The 22,102-nt window shown below is 35.7% G+C and overlaps 1 protein-coding gene across 12 annotated transcripts in view; it reads left to right on the top strand.

Annotated features, from left to right (window-relative positions):
* COL19A1 (collagen type XIX alpha 1 chain) overlaps positions 1-22,102 on the top strand; it is a 186,152-nt gene that overhangs the window by 7,287 nt on the left and 156,763 nt on the right. For all 12 annotated transcript variants that reach the window (XM_039727212.1, XM_039727197.1, XM_039727222.1 and 9 more), the window contains exons 3-4: positions 3,550-3,624; positions 4,130-4,229. In XM_039727212.1, the coding sequence (XP_039583146.1) occupies positions 3,550-3,624; positions 4,130-4,229 (175 nt within the window). The remainder of the gene's footprint in view (positions 1-3,549; positions 3,625-4,129; positions 4,230-22,102) is intronic.

Raw genomic sequence — 22,102 nt, 5'->3', positions numbered from 1 at the left:
CTTCAGTGCCTTTGCAATATGCATGTCAGTGGTGGTAGATGGCAGCTAAAAACTTCACCTGAATGTGAAGTTTAGTAATAAAGTAGCACATAGGTACTTGTGATGTGAATCTAGCCATTACAGGTTACACTATTCTGGAGAAACCAAGACTGCCCATTGGAAGTTTCAGTTCCCACTCAGGAAGTGCACACAAGAGATATCTGTAAGAGGGAGGCTGAAGCACACACCAGTCTCTTCTGCCCTTGTTTGCACGGAATGGAAAGCTGAGTATGGTGCCTAGATGGAAGCTGCAGTGTGCTTCAACAGGTGTCCTGATCATTCCAGAAATTTGGAACATGCTATTGCATGTTGCAACAGATATGTCTAGATGTAATCTTTTTTTTTTTTTTAATTATGCTACTAGAAAACAAACAAAAAATTTTTACTAATCTCAGTGGTAATAGAGAGAAAACAACGGTCAGTGATGTACCTGCTTGGTCTGCAAAAGTTAATATTTTCAACATTATTGGATTGATTTTATATTAATAAGCTCATAGCTAGAACTCATTGATTTATTAAGATCCAGGCCAGTTTATTTTTTATGGATAGGTAAACTCATTAATTTAAAGATAAGTTAACTTGACCTTTGAAATCACTGGTTTAATATTAATTTTTTAGTTCAGTCCACACAGATGTAGTTTTATCATGTGCAGAGCAATCTAGTGTATAAATGTAAGCTTTTTCGTCTTACTATGTCATGAATTTTATAGTAATATTAATATTTTCAGTTCAGTCCACACAGATGTAGTTTTATCATGTGTAGAGCAATCTAGTGTATAAATGTAAGCTTGTTCTTCTTACTACTTCATGAATTTTATAGTAATGCATTTTAACAGGCCCGGTAGGGTGATGGTTTCCCACTGGATTAGCAGCAAGGGTTTATCTTGTTCTTTTTCTTTCCTGAATATCTTCATGTAGACCTTGTCGTTCAGCTGCCCACATGTTGAATGGGCAAATTGCCTGTTTTGTCTCAGGCTAAAGAAAATTTAAGGATCTGCTAGCAGTCTAAAAATTGTGGAAGAGGTTAACTATACAAGCTGTAACTGCAGAAAGAATTTTCTTCATTCTGTAATGATGAAAGTTGTCACTCTTGGTATGAAGAGAGTTTGGTCTTGTTATTTGAGAGTTTTCCCTTAGCTCTCTGGTAAAAGGAATAGAACTGAACTGAAGGAGTGCATCAGCAGCATGCAATAGAGGGTTCGCCGTAACTCTTTCAGTTCTTTTGGGGATGCAGAAACAAACAAATAACACTTAATGGCTTGTCAATGCTGTGACTGTCACGCCACTGATAAAAATAGGTCCACGGTCCAGTCTGTGGCATGTGAGGAATCATTGCTATCATCTGGATAACACAAAAATTAAGGCTTGAGTCTTTATTTAGACTTGGAAGAAAGTGGCTGTGGGGAATAGGCTTGAACTTTCTAGTCTTTCACTGTTTCACTGTTCATGTAAGTTAATGCTGAAAAAAAAAAGGACACTTGTGTCCCAGGTTCTCTAAAGCTTACATCAGTTTAGGGTAAAATTAGCAATAAATACTCTTTATCTGCTCTTATAAGTACTGTCAAGAATTTAACCAAAAAGAATCTGCCTTGAAATTTATTGAATATTTTTGAAAAAGACCCTTAGAAAACTTGTAGATTTAAGAAAAAAACATCTGTCCAAGTATGTCTGATATTCTTTTGTAACTTCAGCCATAAATGGCTTCCTTTACTCCAGCTTATTTCTTAGAGCTATAGTTAAGTAAATGTACCCTAACAACATCCATTGGTTTAGAGTGGCTGTGTATAGAATTCTATAGTTTAATAATCTGTATTTGATTGAAAGTTGAGGTTTGTAAACTAAAGGGTATCTAAGGTGAGCCTGTTTCTGTCCCATGTGTGTATATATCAACTGGTGTATTGAAATTGCTATGTTAGATGTAATTCCAGCAAATGCTTTTCTCACTGTATAAAACTTCCTGCCAACCACAAATGATGAAAGATTTCACTTCAGAGTTTTCAACATGAATATTCTTTACAGTTCAGCATCTTTTCTGAGGAAAGGAAATTTACAGAGTTTTTCATGCATATATTTCATCTCATTTATCATGAAACTCTATCTGTACAGGGAAAAACATGCATATCCACGTATTTAGGATCTATATGAGTGAAAGAAAAAATTTATTCTATTACAGCCTTAGAAGTAAATTAATTTATCTGTGATTGTTAATTGTAACCACATGGTTACATGTGAAGCACATGGAACTTAATGAATCTTACAAAAAAAAAAAGAAAAAAGTGTTTTGCCCTGTCTATTCTTCAAATAGTTGACATAGCTTTCGTCAACCATATTATCAGGAAACTGTATTATATGATATAGTTTCACTTTTACTAGCTATTTCCAATTAGCCATTCTTAATCCAGATCAAATACTGAAATATATTTAATAGCATTTAAGAGTTTTGAAGGATAATATGATTTCTACATAACTACAGAATGAATGACACATTTCACATGCTTTAAGGTTACAAATATAGCTATTTTTAATAACAGTGTTTGGTCTGGATGCGCTTATGAAACATTCAAATATAGATGATTTCCAGGTTAATGGTAGGACATTCCTTACTTTTTTCATTGAACTAATGGTTCAGAAAGTGCCTTGACCTTCACTGTTCAGCAGCTTCAACTACAACTCGGACATCTTTTCAGCTCACAAAGCTCTGTGCTTGATAAGTTGACAGGCCAAATATCGTAACTTGTCATCTTTGATTTGCTAGGTTTTTTTTTAGGATTTAGCAGGGCTATTTACAAAACTTGTTAAATAGCAAGCCTTATTTCCGACCCCTGCACAAAAGTGACATTTTCCTGTATTTCCTTCTTAAAAGTAGGCATCCTGTATATCTATTTTAAAAAGAGCATAAAGGACTTAATGCATGTAAGAATTAATAATAAATATTGCATATTAATAATACAGTGCCGTATCAAAGGGTTCAGTTAGATTTAACCTCAGTTTACCATGTTCCATATTTTAGAACATTCTGGTTTTTTACCAAAATACTTTGGTCCAGAATTACTCCCCAACTTAAGTTTTGTGCTTTTTTTCCTCAAAATACAATACTGTTTCATATTCATGAATGGGGGAAAATATTTTCTAGTAATACATATAAATTTGTATTTGAGAAATACAAAAAGAACTTGGAATTGATATTACTGCTTTATAGAGTGTTGTAAATGGAAACATCATGGTAAGAATTTCATATTTTTTTCCTGGCTATATTGTTTATATGAACTTTAATCACAGGCAGCTGAATTAAAATGTGATACAAATTCTATCTGCTTATATTATTGGAAGTGTAGTACAAAATCTGCTCTTGTTTAGATTTTGTAATTTGGTTTATTGCTGCTTTTCATATCCTAAAGTAACAAAAAGAAACATTACTGTCAATATTACCATAAGTGCTATGATAGTTTGTTCAATTCCTGTTAGTTTGATAACATTTTACCATAGATACTAAACTGTGCTCTCTTGAAGGTGCTGTGTGTCCTTTAATGAAAACGGTTGCCCGTCATCTCAAACAAATCAACAGAGACAGTCGTGGTGTATCAGGTAAATGACAAGCTAATATGGACATCTGTATTAATTAGCTGGTAATGATTGCTGAATGTAATTATAGTCTGACTGAAGCTGGCTTTAAAATTGAAAGGTTAGGACAGAATGCCATCCCCAAGCACCAAAAGCTGCTGCTGCTCCCAGGAAGGTGGCAGCATCCCAGAACATGTTTTTCCTCAAAAATATTGGTTCTTTGGCAGCCACGCTAAATTCCATGTTTTTTCCCAATCATCCTGCGTTCTTATCAATTCAGATGATAAAAGAACTAGCAAATTCATTTTTCAGGTTTTAGAGTCATCTACCAAGTGAATTTTGCATGAATAGTTATAGTAAAATGAATATTGAAAGTTTCTCTGACTTCAAGTTCTACTTTTCAAAATAGCTTGTCAGTCCATATTCTAGAAATGCTAATATGCTTGTATTCAAGTATGCTAAAAATTATTATTTACTGATGGTTTTTAAATTTCATTATAATTGTATCGTATTGTGTTCTGTTTTACAGGGTTTGATCTGGCAGAAAGCTTTTCATTAAGGCAAACATCTTGTGGTGGGGAAAAGATCTGTTTTAAACTGGGAAGTGCACCTCTCATTAGAGATACAAGGTAAGATACTACTTTCATGCTTAGTTTTTAAAAGATAGAGCTCAGACTCAATGCTGCTATTTTACTGAATCACTGAACATGTATCCAAAGAATGCCACAGAAAGCAGTATGTTTTTAGACTTTTTCAGGTTTTTTTCTGTGAGAAGGATTTTGGCTTTGGTGTGCTTTCCTTCTAGAATCTGAAAGTACATAGGTAGTAAGTTAATTGTGAATAGCACTTTCTCAAATTATGATTCTAATATTGACAGTTCTACTGTTAATACATTAATACTTATAAAATAAAGGAAATATATAACTTTGATGGTATGACTGGAAGTATTATACTAATTTTCCCCCACTGAAGTTGTCTGTCCTCTCTCTCACTACTGCTGGCCAGATTGAAAAGAGTCAGAGTATCACCATTTCCTTGAATGCTATTTTTTAAATTTTTGTGGTATTCACATTTTGCCTTTGAGCAGCAACAGAATAGTGGGCACTTGGTGTAGAGGAGAAAGTAGGCAAAATCCTGTTCTGACACAGGGTGGGATGAAAAGCACTGACTGCATGAAAAATCAAAAGGACAGTGAAAGAGAGTAGGGCACAATTGGATTGGATGGACTTCAGTTTGCATAGGGACAAGGAAATGTCAAGAAGCAGTTAGGAATGTAGTTTCAAGTTCCCTGAGCTCAGTGGAGAGAGGATCATCTCAGAGCTTCTTGGTTGAGATGTGCTCTGAGTCATGGGACTGTGGTTTCTGTACAGCGTGTTCCTGTGATGACGAGGGAAGCAACTCTATTCCCATGTCTTCAGGTTGGGTATTTTCTGTTGCAAGAGGTCTGGCTCCAGCTTGCCTAGTAAAAAACCACACCTGGCCCTTGGACTTCCCCTTTGCTTGGATCCTGGGCATAGCACAGAGGGACTGTGAGTAGCAGGAGGCCAGGGGGAAGGAAGAAGAGAAGAGCTGGAGGCACCCAGACACAAAACAAAGTGATCTTTGTGAGAGGAGCGTGACTACAGAAGGAATTTATCTAGCAATTTAGAATGTTTAGGTTCTCTAAGTTTTTCTCATATATTAGATACTGTAAATGCAAATTTTTATTCTTGTGTAATTCTGCAAAGTTAAACTAATCACTATCTTTCTTTTTAAAATACATTGGATGCTATTGAAGGAAAATTGACTGGACAAAATTACTTGACACAAAGAGTGCTCTTCTTTTATTAAGACCTTTCCAGTATGATCCAGATTGTCCTTAGAAGAGTAACAGCAGATATAGGTACCACCCATAAATGTCTTTGCTAAAAATATTTTGAGAGATTTTTAGTAAGAAAATTTTCCTTTAAAAAATTATGAATTTTTCCTTTTTTTACAAGCCTTTTTTTCCAATTTATGGGAATTTGAAGGAAACATGAGACTACAGAAAGTTAGAAAATCAAGGCAATAACAAAAAATGTGGAGCAATTTTTCTTTATGAATAAGAACCTAAGTAATGCTAAGAAATGCATCTTATGAGACGACTTTATTTTGAAACAGTGAGAAAATCCATGCCAAAAATGGAACAGAGAGGAGATAGAAATTGCAAAAGGGTCAATTATTTAAAATTCATATTACTTTGAGGTAAAATTCTTGACTCAAAGTATTGATTTCTAAGAATTTCTGAGTGGTTTCAGAAGTGGTCTGAGAGGTCGTGTTGAGGTTAAAAAACATAAAGCTTTTTTATTGGCTTTATTTAGGCCTAAATACTAATGTCCTTTTTTCTTCTTCTTTTGAAAACATGTTATTAATGAAGGCAGTGAAATGGGGCATTAGCAAAGCCCTATCAGCTATTTTAAGGAAAGTCACAATTGTTGTTTTGTTTGGCGGGGTTTTTTTGTACTATATATTTTTTCCTATATTTTATCTCCTCAGCTTTTTGAAAGGAGAGAAAAGTGGCTAGCTGGTTTTTCCTCATTGTCAGTGTGACTTGGGCAGGGGCCAAAGAATTTCAGTTAGGGGTAAAGCTGGAAGGGAGGTGGCTTGGCTTTCATGGTCTCTTGGTTCTCACATTCCTCACCATCCCTGTTATTTTCTTCTGTGTATCCTCATTAAAGAAGTAAAACTAAAGAGAAAATCTTTCTAGTTTTCCCTAGAAATATGCATCTCCAATGGATGAAAAATGTAGCTGGATGAAGCGACTGAGATGATGATTAATAAAATGCATATCAGTGCTAATATATGAATAAAGTTAGGCAGGAAAATGAATATATTTAGGCAGAAAATTAATATCATGTTATTGATGATAATTAGGTACAAGATAAGATTTTCATTCAGCTTGCTGCGCCAGTAAGTAGTACCTCATACATATATCTTCCTGAACAATGAAAGGGTTAAAAGTGTTTTCAATAACATTCAAGCACTGCAGAATTTCTAAAATTAAATCCTTGTTATTCATGGCAATAATCTTGCTCATCCTTTATTAACCTTTCTTCACACAAATGCATGTCATTAAAAGATGAATTCTAGTCTTAATTATTTCAGTTTGTTGAATATAAAATGACTTTCTGATATTGAGAGAACACTTCAGACAAATAGTTTTAAAAATTTTGTTTTAAGTGTGTTGCTTTTTAAACTCTTCTGAAGTTTTAGGATGTTTTTAAAATAAGGGAAGATGGCAGCGAGGAGCACAGTCAGCTTTTGGGTTTTTACATGGTAGGGTTACAATAAAGGATAGTCAGAAACTTGGGTATCTGTCATCATAACCTTATCATTTACTATCCAGTTATCCATCTACAATATCTTTTAATTATTTATTTTTATTGAAACCTACTTCTCTTACAATATGTCGGGTTGTGTGGTTCCAGACTCCTTGTGTTATTAGATGGCTTTAGGGATCATTCTGCCTCAGAAAATATTTCAGTAGACGTGGTGTGCAGTAAGCAGCAGAACAGTGTTTGTTATCCATCCTGCAGGAAATTGAGAGTATCTGATTAAGCTGACTAGCAAGTATCAAGTAACTTGGCACATCTCCTCTTGCATTTCATTCATTCAGTTATAGTGTGGGTAATAGAAAGCTATGCTGTGCCATTTTTCTTCTCTGATGCCATTTTGGTTTTTTTCAATGGACCTGGAGTAGTGTTTCACCTATTTATATGTTGTAAATAATTTACAATGCACTGTCAGCTTGGGAAATTGATTATGTTTATTTATGTTGGACTTCAGCTGTAGGTCTTTCGCTCTTTTTGTGACACACTTCTGTATATATTTTGTCCTGTGATAGCTCTTATGCTTTATGTAAATGAATGTAAAATATTAATGTAATGCCAGTAATACTTTCCTTATTAGAACTGTGAATTGCTTATTGAAGTTCTCAGTGAACTTTTAAGAGAAGTTATTCCTGAGGAAAGCAGTGCAACAGAGCTTTTGAGTCATAAACTGATAGTGAAGTACTGTTAGGCAGACAGCCTAATTATATAGTCATAATCACTCTACAGAATCATAGAATAATAGTAACTATATAATGGTTCAGTTTTATCTCAGCAAATACCTTATAAAGTCATATTTTTTCTCCAGACTTGAACATGTACTGCCCATGTAGTGTACTCCAGTGTGGCATAGTTTGCTGCCAAAGGAGAGCAGGGCTTTGTGCTGGTAGCATTCCTTTAGACCTGCCAGCAGTATTCAGTACTTCTGGACATGAAACCTTTTAGGCTAGACTTTGTTCTTCAGTTGCCTTAGAGTAAATAGCTCTATGATGAATTAATTTCGCTCTCTTTCTCTAAAGATTCAGCAGACATCAGTTGCTTCTCATTGGCACTTTTCTGGGGTGCTGGTGGGCCAATTTTTTCCTCTTCTGAAAGCACCAATAAAGGAGATAATAAGCTGGTTTCGGCTGAGTTTCAGAATGTTCTTGAAGTGGATGTTCATGATTAGCAAATCTTCATGGCACAGTCACAGCTTTCTTATTCTGTAGTTTGTTTGGCTTGACAAACCATATTAATTTACTGAGGAGATTATCATATCTGGCTGCTAAATGATCTGAGTTACAGCAGTTGGGATTACTCTCACGACTCTTTTAGGAATTCTTCCCCTTTCTTTGTAAGATATCACAAAAGAGCTTGGATTTTGACTGTATTTGGACTACAAGCTCCACCAGCAAAGTTGTTACTCAGTGCTGCCAGAAGAGCTGTGGCTTGGGCCATATTTCAGAGAAAGTGTTTCACCTTCTTGGGATGTCTAGTTATTGGAGGAAGAAATACTGTTCCCACTTGCCTCAGTAAATTCCAGACAGGAGAATTCTTTCTGCTAAGAACAGAAATTGGTGATGAATAATATTTATGTAGGGTTTTCTGTTTGTTTTTAGTGCTAACCTTTTTAATTGCAAAAAAATGTGGAGGGAATTCCATTTTCCTAGAGCACAGCTGGCATCAGGTGAGGGGATTTCTGTGCTCACTGTTAGAAGCCTTTTCATAGCAATTTGCTTTTCCCAAAGCCACCTACCTCTACGTGATTCTGCAACTTTTTGCTTTGCTGTCTGTTCTCTGCCTGTATCTGCTGAGACCACTCTCTTCACCAAACTAAAAAATACTGTCTTCCTTTCATAAACTTCAGCTCTCCTTGAAGGTCTTCATGGGCATGACTTTTTATTATTTTTGTACATGGCATTTGATTTGAACATTAGAGTTATTTCCAACAGTCTTCTTGAAAAACATTTTCAGACATTTTAGGAAGTTTCATACATGTTTCTTATAAATGGTATACAATAAATACATGTGATAAGCACTGGTTTCCAAAACAATTCATTGAAGACTTTTAAAGTGTGACTGAAAATGGCAATGAGGTATTATCCCAGTTTTGAGGCAGTAGTTAGAGTTATTCAAACCAGCTTTTATCTGTGCTCACACAAAATCCTGCTAGCCTTTGGACTATTAAAATATTAGATGTTTATGCAAGAAAACACCTCTCCTTTAGTGTATCACGTATTTATTTGAGGTCATTTGAGCAGTTGGAGCCAACAGTGCTAAGACTGAAATGTCTGGTATTTTGGTTGCAGGGTATTTTCAAGAAAAAGGAATTTGGAATTTGCTTCCTGAGTGTGGGAGCCTGAATGTAGTACAAATTCTGATGTTTCTTCATGTCTTTTAAAGTAGTGGATCGGAAGCTGTAGTGATTCAGTCTTTCTTTTTTCCTGAAATACTATATTTTGTGTTTATTTCCAGAAACTTCAACACTTACTTTATTTTAGAAGTTAAAAAGAAGGAAAATACAGTGATTATTGTCAAAAGAACAAATTGGTGTTGTACCCACCTCATAAATACCAATTTTTTAATTTTATAACTGAGGAGAAAAATGGGGCTTCTTACCATGTAAAATGACAGACCCGTGCTTCTTTTAAAGAATGATCACCTGTCAATGTCTTTCTGCATTTTGGGGCTTGTTTCTACCTGAAAATTTACAAGAAATATGGCAATTTTTATAAACTTCAACATTCAGGTATTAATGGATTTTGATGTCCATATTGAGTTTGAATATCCTACAATTTAAGATGTAATTTACTATACAGAAAGACTTGGGAAAGCAAAGGCAAAGACAGAGTTGGCAGAGGGAAAGAATACATTTAAAAATGTATAGCACTTACATTAAAAGCACACTGTGAGGGAACAGAGAGTTAGAAAATCTTTTTTAATCAAGCCACTGACTGTAACAAATTAAAATTCTTTGATCTGTAGTGTGTTTCCCTGACAGTGGAGCACTTAGTGGGGCAGTATCATACCAGCTGAACTGGTAAAACACTGTTGGATGAAGCAGACTTCATTATTTTCCTCTTATTTCCTAGTGATGATCTTGTAAAGCACTTGCAAATAAAGGGAAGAGGCTTTGGGAGGTGTGTACTTTAAGGGCACTGCTCCACAATGAGTGTGCAGGAGACAAGCAGTGTTTGTGTGGAATCCCATGTGCCTCATGGCAGGCAATAAACAAATCCAAATAAACAAAGCCAGAAATATTATTTTGGAAGAAAATAAAATTAGGATCTTGCTTTCACAGCACCCATCTCCATCTCTCAGCCTCATCTCACTTCCTCCACATCAGCATCAGCCTCTCTGTTCAGCGAGGCTGGCAGCTGATCCCTGTGGCTGTGTCATCTCAGCAGTCACAGTGGGAAAGGAGCAAGATAGGCTGCCCCCAACCCCAGCAGCACTGCCTTTAGCTAAAACAAACCCTGAAGCTCTACCTTGAGTTTTTAATGGTTTAACCTGCCCTGTGGAAAACAATCCCAGTATTCTGATTGAAACAACAGCATCTGCAATTTCACTTTTGCTATATAATCCTGTAGGGAATTCCTTTCTATTTTCATCTGATGTGGATGCCAAAACTATTTTTCAGTTTTCTAAAACATAGATTTTCATACATACTGCAATTTCAAGACAATGTTGTTGTGTTATTTGATTTCTAGATTCAGCATGAGAAATTTACCTGGATGCTTCTCAATGAACCTTGTTCAAAAACTTGGACACAAATTCTGAAGAAGGTTGTTCAATTTACCAGTACATTAACTGAGGGAGCCTTAAGTGATTCCAGAGTGTGGGGAACTTTCAGAGAAGTTTACATGCCTCTTACTCTCTGCCAAACATGCTGATTTTTAAAATCTTTGCAGTGTTTTCTTGATTTGTCTTGACCACCTTTTTTGAAGCAAAATCTGTCAAAAATTAGTACAAGGAGGATGCAGATCTAAGTCTTTAACAAGGTCTGTGTTTGATAGTCTTAGAACAAAAGCACGGTTACAAAATCAGTACAGATGAAGTTTTCTGGAAAACCAGAATAGCTGTGGGTATCTGCAGCCATGCTATATGCAGCCACCCAGAATTCAATGGTATGTACTGGGCACAATGCACACAGCTGAGGATGCACTGTAGCCCCATTATGTTGTATATGGAGACTGAAAATTCATTTATCAGTTTTGCTGATTGAGCTGAGAGGATTCAAGTGTCTTTATAAAATGCATATAATTTTTCTAGCTGAAGCAATGGTGCCACATGCTTCAAAAGCAGTTTGTCAGCAGACGGGGAAAAAAACCCCAAAACAACAAACAACCTGTAATAAATCTGTAATAAATCAGATCTTTCTTTTTCTGGCTTTTGTAATTTAACGCTGTGTAATCTAGTTTGCTTTAGCTATGCTGTCAGGCATTTCTCCTCTTAACTAAAGTTGCACCTACAAAAATACACTTGTGCTGATATATCTGTGTTTTTACTGGGGCTTTTTATATAAATATGTCATAGAGAGATCATACCCTTCCCCCACCTTGCCTCTCAGTTTTTAGGTTTTATATCTAAAAATAGTTTGTAGTTTGTCTCACAGTGAAACTGCCTGGTGGTTTTTTCATTACCCTGATTTTAATTTATTTTCATTTGGTTCTGAAAGATTTTTGGCCTCTGGCATTTTTATGCGGTTAACTCTTTGCAGTTTTTATCATCATACTATGAAGTATTTTTTTGTTTATGAAGATAAATTGACAAAATTTAAAAAATACTTCTTTGATTTTGAAGTCTACAGTCTATGTTCTGGGTTTTTCACTTAGAGCTCTGGGTATTAATTTGAGCTCAGTCCTAAGTGTATAGAGTTTGCTGATTGCAGTCTTGCCTGTCTCAAGTGAATATTTGTCATGCCGCAAACTCATTTCAAAACTTGGAGTGATTTAATAAACTTCAACTTGAGAAACAATCTGTAATCTATAGAAAAAAGATGTACAGATATTGGTATATTAACAGAACCACATGGAAGAGATAATGTTATTTTTGGATTTAGTCAGTGTGACTAGTTCCAGTATTTCAAAATTCTATTAAAAAAAATCCTAAAAATACTCTGGAATTGGGCATGGCAATTTAGGCTTTGAATAACTTATTGATTATTGTTCCTAATATGGCAGTGTGCTTCTAATTTTCATAGGAAAATTCATGTATCTTTTATTTTAGGGATTAGACTACTAATGATATATTAAAAATGTTAATGTTGAACCTCTTGATCAACTTCGACTTCCCTCTTTTGCTCAGTTTTCTTTGTGAACTCTGCTGAGATTTCTGCTTAGTTTAGATGCTAGAATTTTGTTTTCACTGAACTTTTTTAAAGCATTGAAACAGACTATCTTTGTGAACTCTGCTGAGATTTCTGCTTAGTTTAGATGCTAGAATTTTTTTTTTCACTGAACTTTTGTAAAGCATTGAAACAGACTGCCCAGGGATGTGGTGAAGTCCCTATCCCTGGAAAGATAGAGAGGCATATAGATGTGGCACTTGAGAACACGGTTTATTGTGGACATGGTGGTGGTGCTAGGTTGGACTTGATGATCTTGGAGGTCTTTTCCAGCTTTAACAATTCTGTGAGTCTATGATTCTGTGAGAGTTTGGTAAGAAACGTGTGTGCTCATACTCTATGGTGAGCAGTATTAATTTACTGAAATAGTTTTGAATGCATATCCCAAAAATATCCATTAGCTAAGGCACGTGAGGTTTGCTTTGGACCACTCCTGAGAAGTAACAACATAAATAACATTATCGAGAGGCTGTGACTCTACACACCATTTTTTCCTGTTAGTGGATCTGTCTCTTATATGAGCAGCTCAGAAAGCTAAGTTACTGCCAGTTTAAATTAATCAATGAAATTAAACAAAAAGTATGATAGTATTCACCAGGAGTGTATACAATAACAAGAACTGATTGCCAAGGCTTGCAGGAAAGAAGTGCCCTTCCAGCCCAGTTCTTGCACTGAGGACTCTCCGTGGTGGATGCACTTTGAAGTGCAGCATGTGCAATTGCAGCATGAAATCATTGCTCTTGCTCAGGATGGACATCTAGCAGTAACTTGTACAGAATTAGTAGATAATGCTCATTCATTTTATGGGCAATGGTTGTATTTGGAAATGAGGGTTTGGGATGTGAATCTTCTATTGCAGTAGTTTGACTTTTTTAATATCTCCTGTGAGAATAAGTTGCTGAGAATTAGAATGTTTAGCATATGGCATTATATTCTAATACAAACTAATATGAACTGTGAACAATATTTGATAAGGACAGTAACTAATAAGAATAATAATAGGGACAGAGGCGTTGGAAGAATATGTATTACAAAAGGACTAAATATGAAAAATAAGTTCTAGCAGCACTTTAGTATATGATGACTTGAATGTCTGAAAAGGAAAGATATCTGTTAAGCCAAAAAGGAGCATAAACTTTGAAATAATTTCTTTTTTTAATAGGTTATTTTTCTTTCCAGAGAACTTTTTTTAAATTTAGAAAGTGATAAATAATTGCATTACTGTTAGTGTGTGGAGACAGATACGCTATGCTACCAGGAAATTACATAAGCTTAAGATTGGTTTGTTGTGAAAGTGTTAGGAGGACTGAAAAAACACTTCATGATTCAAGATAGCTGATATGATTTCATGGAAAGGAAAGTCATGAGTCATTAACCAATTAGAGTTCTCGAAAGATCAAAGAGTTATAACATAGCCTTGCTTCTTTTTTTCTCCTTAAAAATAAGTTAGAAATACTCATATTAATTCATATTATGCCTAAGAATATATTTCTTACAACACCCAAACTTTTTAAATCACAAAATTTAAGTGTCATCTCTTTAAACAGCTTATTCTGATTTTGTTCTAACACACAAGTGAATGTTTACTGCTATCCAGCTGGCTCTAGATGATCCTGTGTGAACAGGGGGCTTGGAACAGGTGATCTCCAGAAGTTCCTTCCAAGCTCAGCTGTTCTGGGGTTCTATGATTGTATTATAAACTATTCTGTAAATAGTTTCTCTTCCTTGGGAATGTAGTTTCCCATAATATTGGGTATGTAATTTCGTTGTCAACCATATAAATTATGTGGTAAGAGTGAATTAATCAAAATGCAAGTTTTGTAATGGGGTAATGAGGGAACCAAGTACTTCCTTTTTGAAACTTCCAAAATATTTTTTTCATCTCATTGCATGCTTAAATGTTACAATTTTATTTAATTAAAAATATTGGTGATAATAGCAATATTTTCTTTACTGTTATTACTTTTTTAATTTTTGTCTACTAGTCTGATATATACACTAGGTAATATAGTGTTGTTAGAATTTTCATCAGCAGTACCGACATTAATCTCAGTCTTACCATTGAAAAAGATGATCATTGTTCATTCCATTTCTGTTATTTTACATGAAAATTACAGCGATGATTTAACCTCAAGTTGCTGTAGTTGGTGTATTAGTTTAATGCAAAGATTTTCTGCTGTGGATTAGTGAGCTTTCCTCACTGTTTCAATGCAAGTTTGTGAATTCCTGTCATATCAAGCTTCCTTGCTTGGATATAAGACACCTAGCCTAATTCCCCTGTCTGACAAGGGCTCCTAGTCTTATTCAGTGTTCTTTCAATCACCAAGTTGGGTGTGGTGTGTTTTGATGTGAAGATAGAATTCACCTTAATAAAATGTTCACTTATACATATCACTGCTTGAGACAAGGGCTCCTAGTCTTATTCAGTGTTCTTTCAATCACCAAGTTGGGTGTAGTGTGTTTTGATGTGAAGATTAGAATTCACCTAAATAAAATGTTCACTTATCCATATCACTGCTTGAGGTATCCTCTCTTTTTATAAGCTTTGTTTTTTTTTTCTTTCCCAGCCCTTTAAAGGGAGTACCTGGACACTCCCCAGCTGGACCTGATAGTAATAGGGTTAGCAAGTCACAGGACTTTGGTCCATCCTGTTAAATATAGATATGACTCAGCAGATAGCAATGTGGGTATTTTTAAACTGTGTTTATTTTTAACCCTATTTAATCTGTAACTTACAAAAAATCTCATTATTAGAGAAATTGTGAGAGTTGCAGGCTGAGTTGTACATACTCTTTGGGTTTTTTTTGTTTTGTTTTGTTTTTAAACTGGTCATTAATTATACAGTCTAAGTTCTGAGACTTAATAAAAATAATTTCCAGTTTCTGAAAATGCTAGCAAGTCTTCTGATATGGTGCAAATAAGGTTTTTGATACTTTTCCATACTCATTCATTTAAAATTTGTAAATGTTCACAGTTTTTATATACTGCAAAAGAGCACCTTATTTATCTACTTATCCTTTTAAGTGTAAGCAGAACACCAGGCTTAAATATGTGTGGACTAGTCATGCTGTGTGTAGGGGGTGTTAAAGCAAAAGCATGTTCTCTCTGTAGCTTCACTCTTGCAGCTGACAGCTACTTTTTCGGGTCTGACCCTGCTATCTGGTGTCATTAACCTTCTTTCTTACTCGGATCGGATCTCTTCTGTTGGTAACTCAATCTTCACTACTTACACCTTCTTTTTTGGGGAGATCAACTGGAACCCAGGCAGGTAGATATACAGATTTGTAAGCTCTAGTGCCTTTGGTCTTGTCTGTGCTGTTTTTCTCAAGCACTTCTTAGCACAGCCTGCTTGCAACTTTAGCCAGGAATGAGTTTGTTTATTTATAGGCAGTCCTGCATGCTGGAGAGGAGGAGGCTAGTTATCCAGACAATTATTTGGGGTTAGCAAAAAAAGCACCCCCTACTTTGGTGCAGCTGCGCTCCAGACAGCAGTCCTAGCTCTCCCTTTCCAGTGGCAGCCATGCTGTTAGCACTGTGAGTGCTCAGCATTTTCCCGAGAGGGACGCTGGCCTCTGAGATGGTTTGCCCTTTACCATCAGCCAGGGATGTCTAGGACTTGGCAGAATGAGCCCGGGAAGGAAAGGGAGAGCCTGTTCCAAGTGTAATCAGCAGTTCACTTCACTAGTACTTGTTCCATTGGTTCATTGTAAAAAGCTACCAGAAGTTTGGGATGGGGATGAGGGGAGACTAAACAGGAAGAAATGGAGTGTTCTATGGAAACAACGTTTTTAGGTTGGGTAGCATGATGTCATGCAGAAACACACAAGGTACCTTCCAAAACCCTGGCGTGAGAAGTAAAAGGGTGTGAGTCTCTCAGCATAAAGCTCTGCTGGAGCTGAGTCACCCTCCTCTGTACCAAACTAAAGAGACCATTGTGCAATCAGTTAGTGTCTCTAGGTATCTGTACAAATGTCTGATGACAAAAGGATTTCTTCCTCCTGTGGGGAAGGTTATATGGATATATAAGCTAAGTAATTCCTGATATCATCCCTTCTTTCCATAGTATGAAGTGCATTTTCTCTCACCTTCAATGGCTTCCAATAGACAAATTGTCTATTGTAGTTTGAATTTTCTTTACTTTTCCAGACAACAGCAACTACTTAAATATACAAATATTTAATACTGTACAATAGGTCTTGCTTCCTAGAATAGGGTAGGAAGCATATAAAAACGTGTGCAGAGCAATTTTCACTGTCAGTTGTCTGCCATAGCTTTCCATAATTTTTTTCATTAACATCATCAAAAGGTTTCTTGATCAGCTGAATAATTTTATTCCGCTGTAGATAATCATATTTAGCTTAAGAACTTAATATCTCATTGACTTCAGTCTGACGAATAACAGGCTACTGTAATAACTAGACCTGTTGTGTTTGTTCCATTTCTGGTAGCTAACTAGAAGGATCATGTGAGTTAGAAAACAGCTCCTAAAATGTCAAAACAAAAATATGGATGGATGTTGAAAGAAATATCCGAAGTTCCTCTTAAACTGTTCAAGTTCTCATCCTCTTCTCTTGATGGTTGCCATCCACAGTTTCATTTTAGGATATTTAGGACAGAAAAGCAGCATTTTTGTATAATCTCTAAAGGCCAAAAATCTTGATGCAAGTCTTGAATGAGCTGAAGACAATTTAAATCTCTACCATTCTCTTATGCCCATCTTAGTTTTAAATTTTTAACAAAGACTGTATCTTAGGAGACAATTACAAACCCACTGAAGAAAAGGACAGATCATCACACTTCTCTGGATTCTGCCATAATCTCCAAAGAGGAAAATTTAGTTTGGTTTTTTTTGTGTGTGTTCCTTGTGAGGAATGTCAGACCCTAAGTAAATTTTCCTATAGGGGCAATCAATTTACTAGTGTGGCTCTGAGTAAGGAAAAGCACAGAAGGTTTCTGGGATGTTCATGCTGAACAATAAGACCAGGTTTACATAAGTGCAGGGTGGTTTCAGTCCCTACAGTGAATCACAGAAGTAGAAACCTATTACAAAACTGGGAATGAGGGATGCACATGTCTGAAGTTCTACATGTCAGTCCTAAAGGGAAAGCAGAATGAGGTCTTCCTATATCTAGGAAGAGCATAATTCTCAACAGGGAATTATGGGAGTTCAAAACAGACTATTTTCTCTTGGTTATTTTTATATTTTCAATGTAGATGGATGTTGCTGCTACTTACGCTGAACACAGATCTTGTATTCAGAGTGTTTCTTTTGCTTAGATGACCAGAAAACAAACTAATTGAGGTGGGGAACAAAGAAAGAAAGAAAGAAAGACATGAGTCTAGTTTTTTTCACACAGGGGAAAACATCACCTCTCCATCTGCTTTCCCTGAATCATGGAATTGGACAAAGCTTTCTGATATCCCTCTGCCCCATGCTGCTCAAAACAGCAAGTGTGTAACTTCATCAAAAGGACTGAAAGCTGGCTTCCACTACATAGGACTACAAAATTCGTTGTTGACCTGAAATTTCTAAAAAACTTCATAAAAATTCAGCAAAATTCTACTTAGGAAAAAGTGAAGAAAAAATGTTGTATTTCCAATCTCCTTTTTTATATATTACTGCTTTTAAATGTCTTGCTCTTATTGCTGCTAATTTTTTTTTTTTTCCCCAGAAAACTTAAAATACACAAAAATAGGCTAAAATTGGAAAGCAGACAGTCTGACATCTTTATAAGCAAAGGAAGACTGGCCTTTGATTTTTTTAGGGCCAGGAGTTCACCAATAATTCCTGTAAATAAGGATACAGAATACTGCTGGAAACCCAAGTACTTTGCACAGGCATAATGGTTTTGGCTTTTCTGTGCCTCCTTCAAAACCGTATTTTTTCAAATGCCCTTTAAAATTTTGATATCAATACAATTGACTTTCACTGCAAAAAATTCCTGAAAAATCTGTACATTAAGGGTCAGCTAATCTATACCTGTTCTGTAAATGAAAGCAGAGGCATGCCGAAGTATATGAAATATTAGGTAAATCCCTCTTCTCAATGTTAAAATGCTCTGCAGCTTTGCTTTCAGCAGTACATTTCATGAGTGGGTTGAGCTCTCCCTAAGTAATTAATAACTCTTAAGCTGTCTGAATAGTTTCCCTTGAGTTGCATCATATAATGTGTCGTATGAAAACAACTTGAGGCCTAATGTAACATGAAACTATATAGTGCATCTTAAAGTGATTTGAGGAAGATGGATGGGAAGGAAATTATTTCTTATTCTGACAGAAAAGACAGCTGTTCTTAGCTTTTATTTGAAAAGAATTTGAAATACATTTTCTAGGCAGGGATTGATAAATTGTTCTAGTTAGTTGATTGCTGTTTTCCTGTTGTACCAATCAAGCTAGGTAAAAAACTGAGAATCAAAAATATGACAATTTATTGTAGAAATATTAATAATAATGTGGAGACTTTTGTATTTGGCCCACCTGAGCTTTACTTTTTTATTCATAACTGATCGGAGTTTAAACTCTTTGCAAACTTGAAAAAGTTAACACTTCAGTGTCTCCATCAATGAAGTATTAAATAAATCATTATCCAATACAGGAAAGTTTTTTAAACCAACTCCTTGAGCTCTGGTCACCAAATTATTGTAACATTGTCATGTTACAAGTGACATATACCAGGTAATGGTATATGTCAGCTGGAAAAGATATGTCTTGCCATAAACTCAAAACATCTCTCACTTCACTCTCAGGAAATGCAAGTTGGCTCATCTTTCTCTTCTTGGAAGATATACAGCAAGCTTGAGGCTTCATTGATACTTGTAAATACGGAAGTTTATCATATACTGTAGTGTATTCTCATTCGATATGGAACAATTGGAGTTCATAAGATTCAAAAATAGATGCTGCTTTTCCATTAGTGCTTTTTTTAAAAATAAAAACAAAAGGTAAATAAAGGATTGCCTTACTAAATTTGATATGGGTAACTCAATGCTGTATTACAAAGATAGAACTAAAACTGTTTATAGCACAGTGAATACACAGTTAATTCATTCATAATTACTTCTTTTAGTATGCTAGCACTAGGAGTTGCAGCTGGTATCTGCATTTCAGAACTTTTGAGAAAACAAATGAATAAAAAAAATATTTTGCCAAAAATCATTCTATACTTAATCTTTATAAACAGTGGAAGGCATGCACAAATACAGTGGTAATGTTCATGCAACATTTTTCTAACTGCTCTTCTGGTAACCTCGTAATGTACAGTCATCGTATACACCTGCTTTTAGGACAAATTATGGCTACATTTGATGTAGTAAAAAAAGAGGAGAATGCAGCAAAAGCATTTGCAAGTCTGTGTATACATATGCTTTGACAGAGTGGCACACAGTTGTTGCAAGAACATGTGTATTTGTTACCATTCTGGCTGCATCTGCCTCACGTTTCAACCAGTGAAGCATTAAGAATGTATGGATTTGTAACATATCTCTGTACAATCTAAAACATTGTATGGTTGGGAATGTTCCTGCTGGCTATTGATGGTCTCCTCAATTTGCCAGCGGAGGCCTCTATAATTTGCAGTCCATCTCAGTCCAGCAGACCAGGGTGGTGTAAATTCAAACCTCTGTATTCAGTTCATGTGCTTCAATTCCTGCTATTGTTTTCAGTAGTTTCCACCAAGGGTGTGCTTTGCTTTGAGAACACAGTGCTCCATTCATCAACTTGAATTTTTTATTATATACTACTGACAATATGGACAGAGGGAGAGAATCAAACTGTCGAAATTCCACCTAAAGTATAATTTAATCAGACTCTGGGCGCCTGAGTCTGAGAATAATTCAAATTGCCCACTCTCAAGCACCACCCAACCCCTAGTGGCACCTAAAATGAATAATTTTGGACAACTGATTTCCCCTGGCGTCTGGGCATAAATTCCAGGCATGCTTAGAAGCACCATGGCTTAAGCATAGAGGCATGTAACTCCCACCCAAGTTCCATTGTGACTCAAAGATATCTGTAGAGATGCCAGAACGTTGCCCATGTCCCTAGAGGTGCCTAAGCCATTGACTGTGCTTCAGTCACTCATAGTAAGCTTGGACAGTGTTGGATTCAACACAAACCACAGCAGACATGAGTGTTTTGAGTGTAGAAAAGGAAGGGAGTACCTTTTTAATAGACTTAAAAGTCTGAGCAGTCACCTGGGAAGGATGGCTGGTTTGGTAAGGAAATTAAAACAGAACAGGAGAACTTAACTGTTGTCCCATTGAAAAGGATATTTGCTTTTCATGGAGACCTCAAATTTTTTGCTTCCAAGTCTGATGATGTAATTTTGTTCAGACACTGTTGTCCAAAAAGGCATCTGGTTGAGAGATCAGATGTCAAAGATACCTCATATGCTTGTCTATGTTAATTTGTAAGTTCTTTTGTCTTGTCATTATAGCTAAATTTGCACACTTACCAGTTGCTACCCATATTTCTGTAACATTATAACTTGCTTAAAACCTGTCATCTCTCTTACTGCTTTTGGTGTAGATACCATGATTTACTACCTTAAGCTTATGTTCTCTGTTTGTGCTGTGTGTACATCTGTAGACTTTGAGGTGGGCTTGGTGTAGGTTTCCTTCACCCTTTTTGTCTCTCCTTTTCTTATTGTTTTTATAGTGTGTCATGTGGAAAGGTTAAATAATCTGTGTTGGAGTACTTTTTGGGTTGTGAATGTGTGGGAAAACTTGCTTTTGAATTTTTTATTAATGTTTACTGCCGTTCCTTTATTGTTTTCACCCTGTACATAATACCTCATAAATTTTCTCAGGTTTTAAATGTTTGTAGATGTGAGCAGGTGAAACAGGATTGTAAACATTCAAGTAATTTCTGAATTTCAAACTCAGTATTCCATGAAATTTTGGTTTGGCTTTTCTCATATTCCAACATGAGGTTTTATGTTCATTTTTCTGTTTGTTCTTTTCTTTTTCTCATCAAATGTCATTATATTTATTCTTTAAAACAAGTACATACTTTGCCCAAATTTGAGGATTGTTAGCTGATTTTACAGATTAGAAGATGCCATGGTAATAATACTTAAATATCACTAAAGTATCTTATTAATCATCTGTACCTAAGTCACTTCAATGTTCAATGCATGCTTTTATATTTTGTTACAATCACTTAAAGCTATTCAGGGAGGAAGAGCATAGCGGCAATTGTGTATGGTAGCAGATAGCCTGCTGGTTTTCTGGATATTTCACCCCATTATTTTGTTCCTTTTCATGTTCACCATCTAGCTAGAGGGGTTGACTGTGAAGTGTATACTTTAAAGCATCTTTTAATGATTTTTTGGTCACCAAGAAATCTTCATGTAGGCACCAATGATAACTCTTCTCAAAATAAGGATACTGCCTCTGTTAAGTTATATCTCTGGTATATGGTAGTTCTATATTAAATTTGTGCTGTTCATTGGCCAGATACTGGAACAAGTTTTCCGAAAGAGTTGTGGAATAATTTCCATTCTAGGTACTTCCAAAACTCAGCAGGATGGGACTTAGAGTAACCAGATATAATTTTCAGGTTGTCCCTACTTTAAGACCGGGATTAAATCCATTGACCTCTAGAAATACTTTCCTACCTAAGTTATTTTGTGAATCTAATTGAATTTATCCTTGGTTCAATTCTGTTTAAATCTTGGCTCTTTAGCTGACTTCACTGAAATTGGTAATGTCCTTAGGAATTAATTTGATGTCTGCTTTTCTCACTTCTCTCAATACAGTTTTCTATGTCAGCTCAAAGGTAAGGGAAGTTAGAGTGAACTCCTGCTGGTTTTTGTAATGCTGGCCCATAC

The sequence above is a fragment of the Passer montanus genome, unplaced genomic scaffold (genome assembly GCF_014805655.1).
Source record: "Passer montanus isolate IOZ18808 unplaced genomic scaffold, ASM1480565v1 scaffold11, whole genome shotgun sequence".
Classification (NCBI taxonomy): Eukaryota; Metazoa; Chordata; class Aves; order Passeriformes; family Passeridae; genus Passer; species Passer montanus.
The sequence above is the reverse complement of the archived record's forward strand: the minus strand, read 5'-3'. Positions and strand labels throughout refer to the sequence as shown.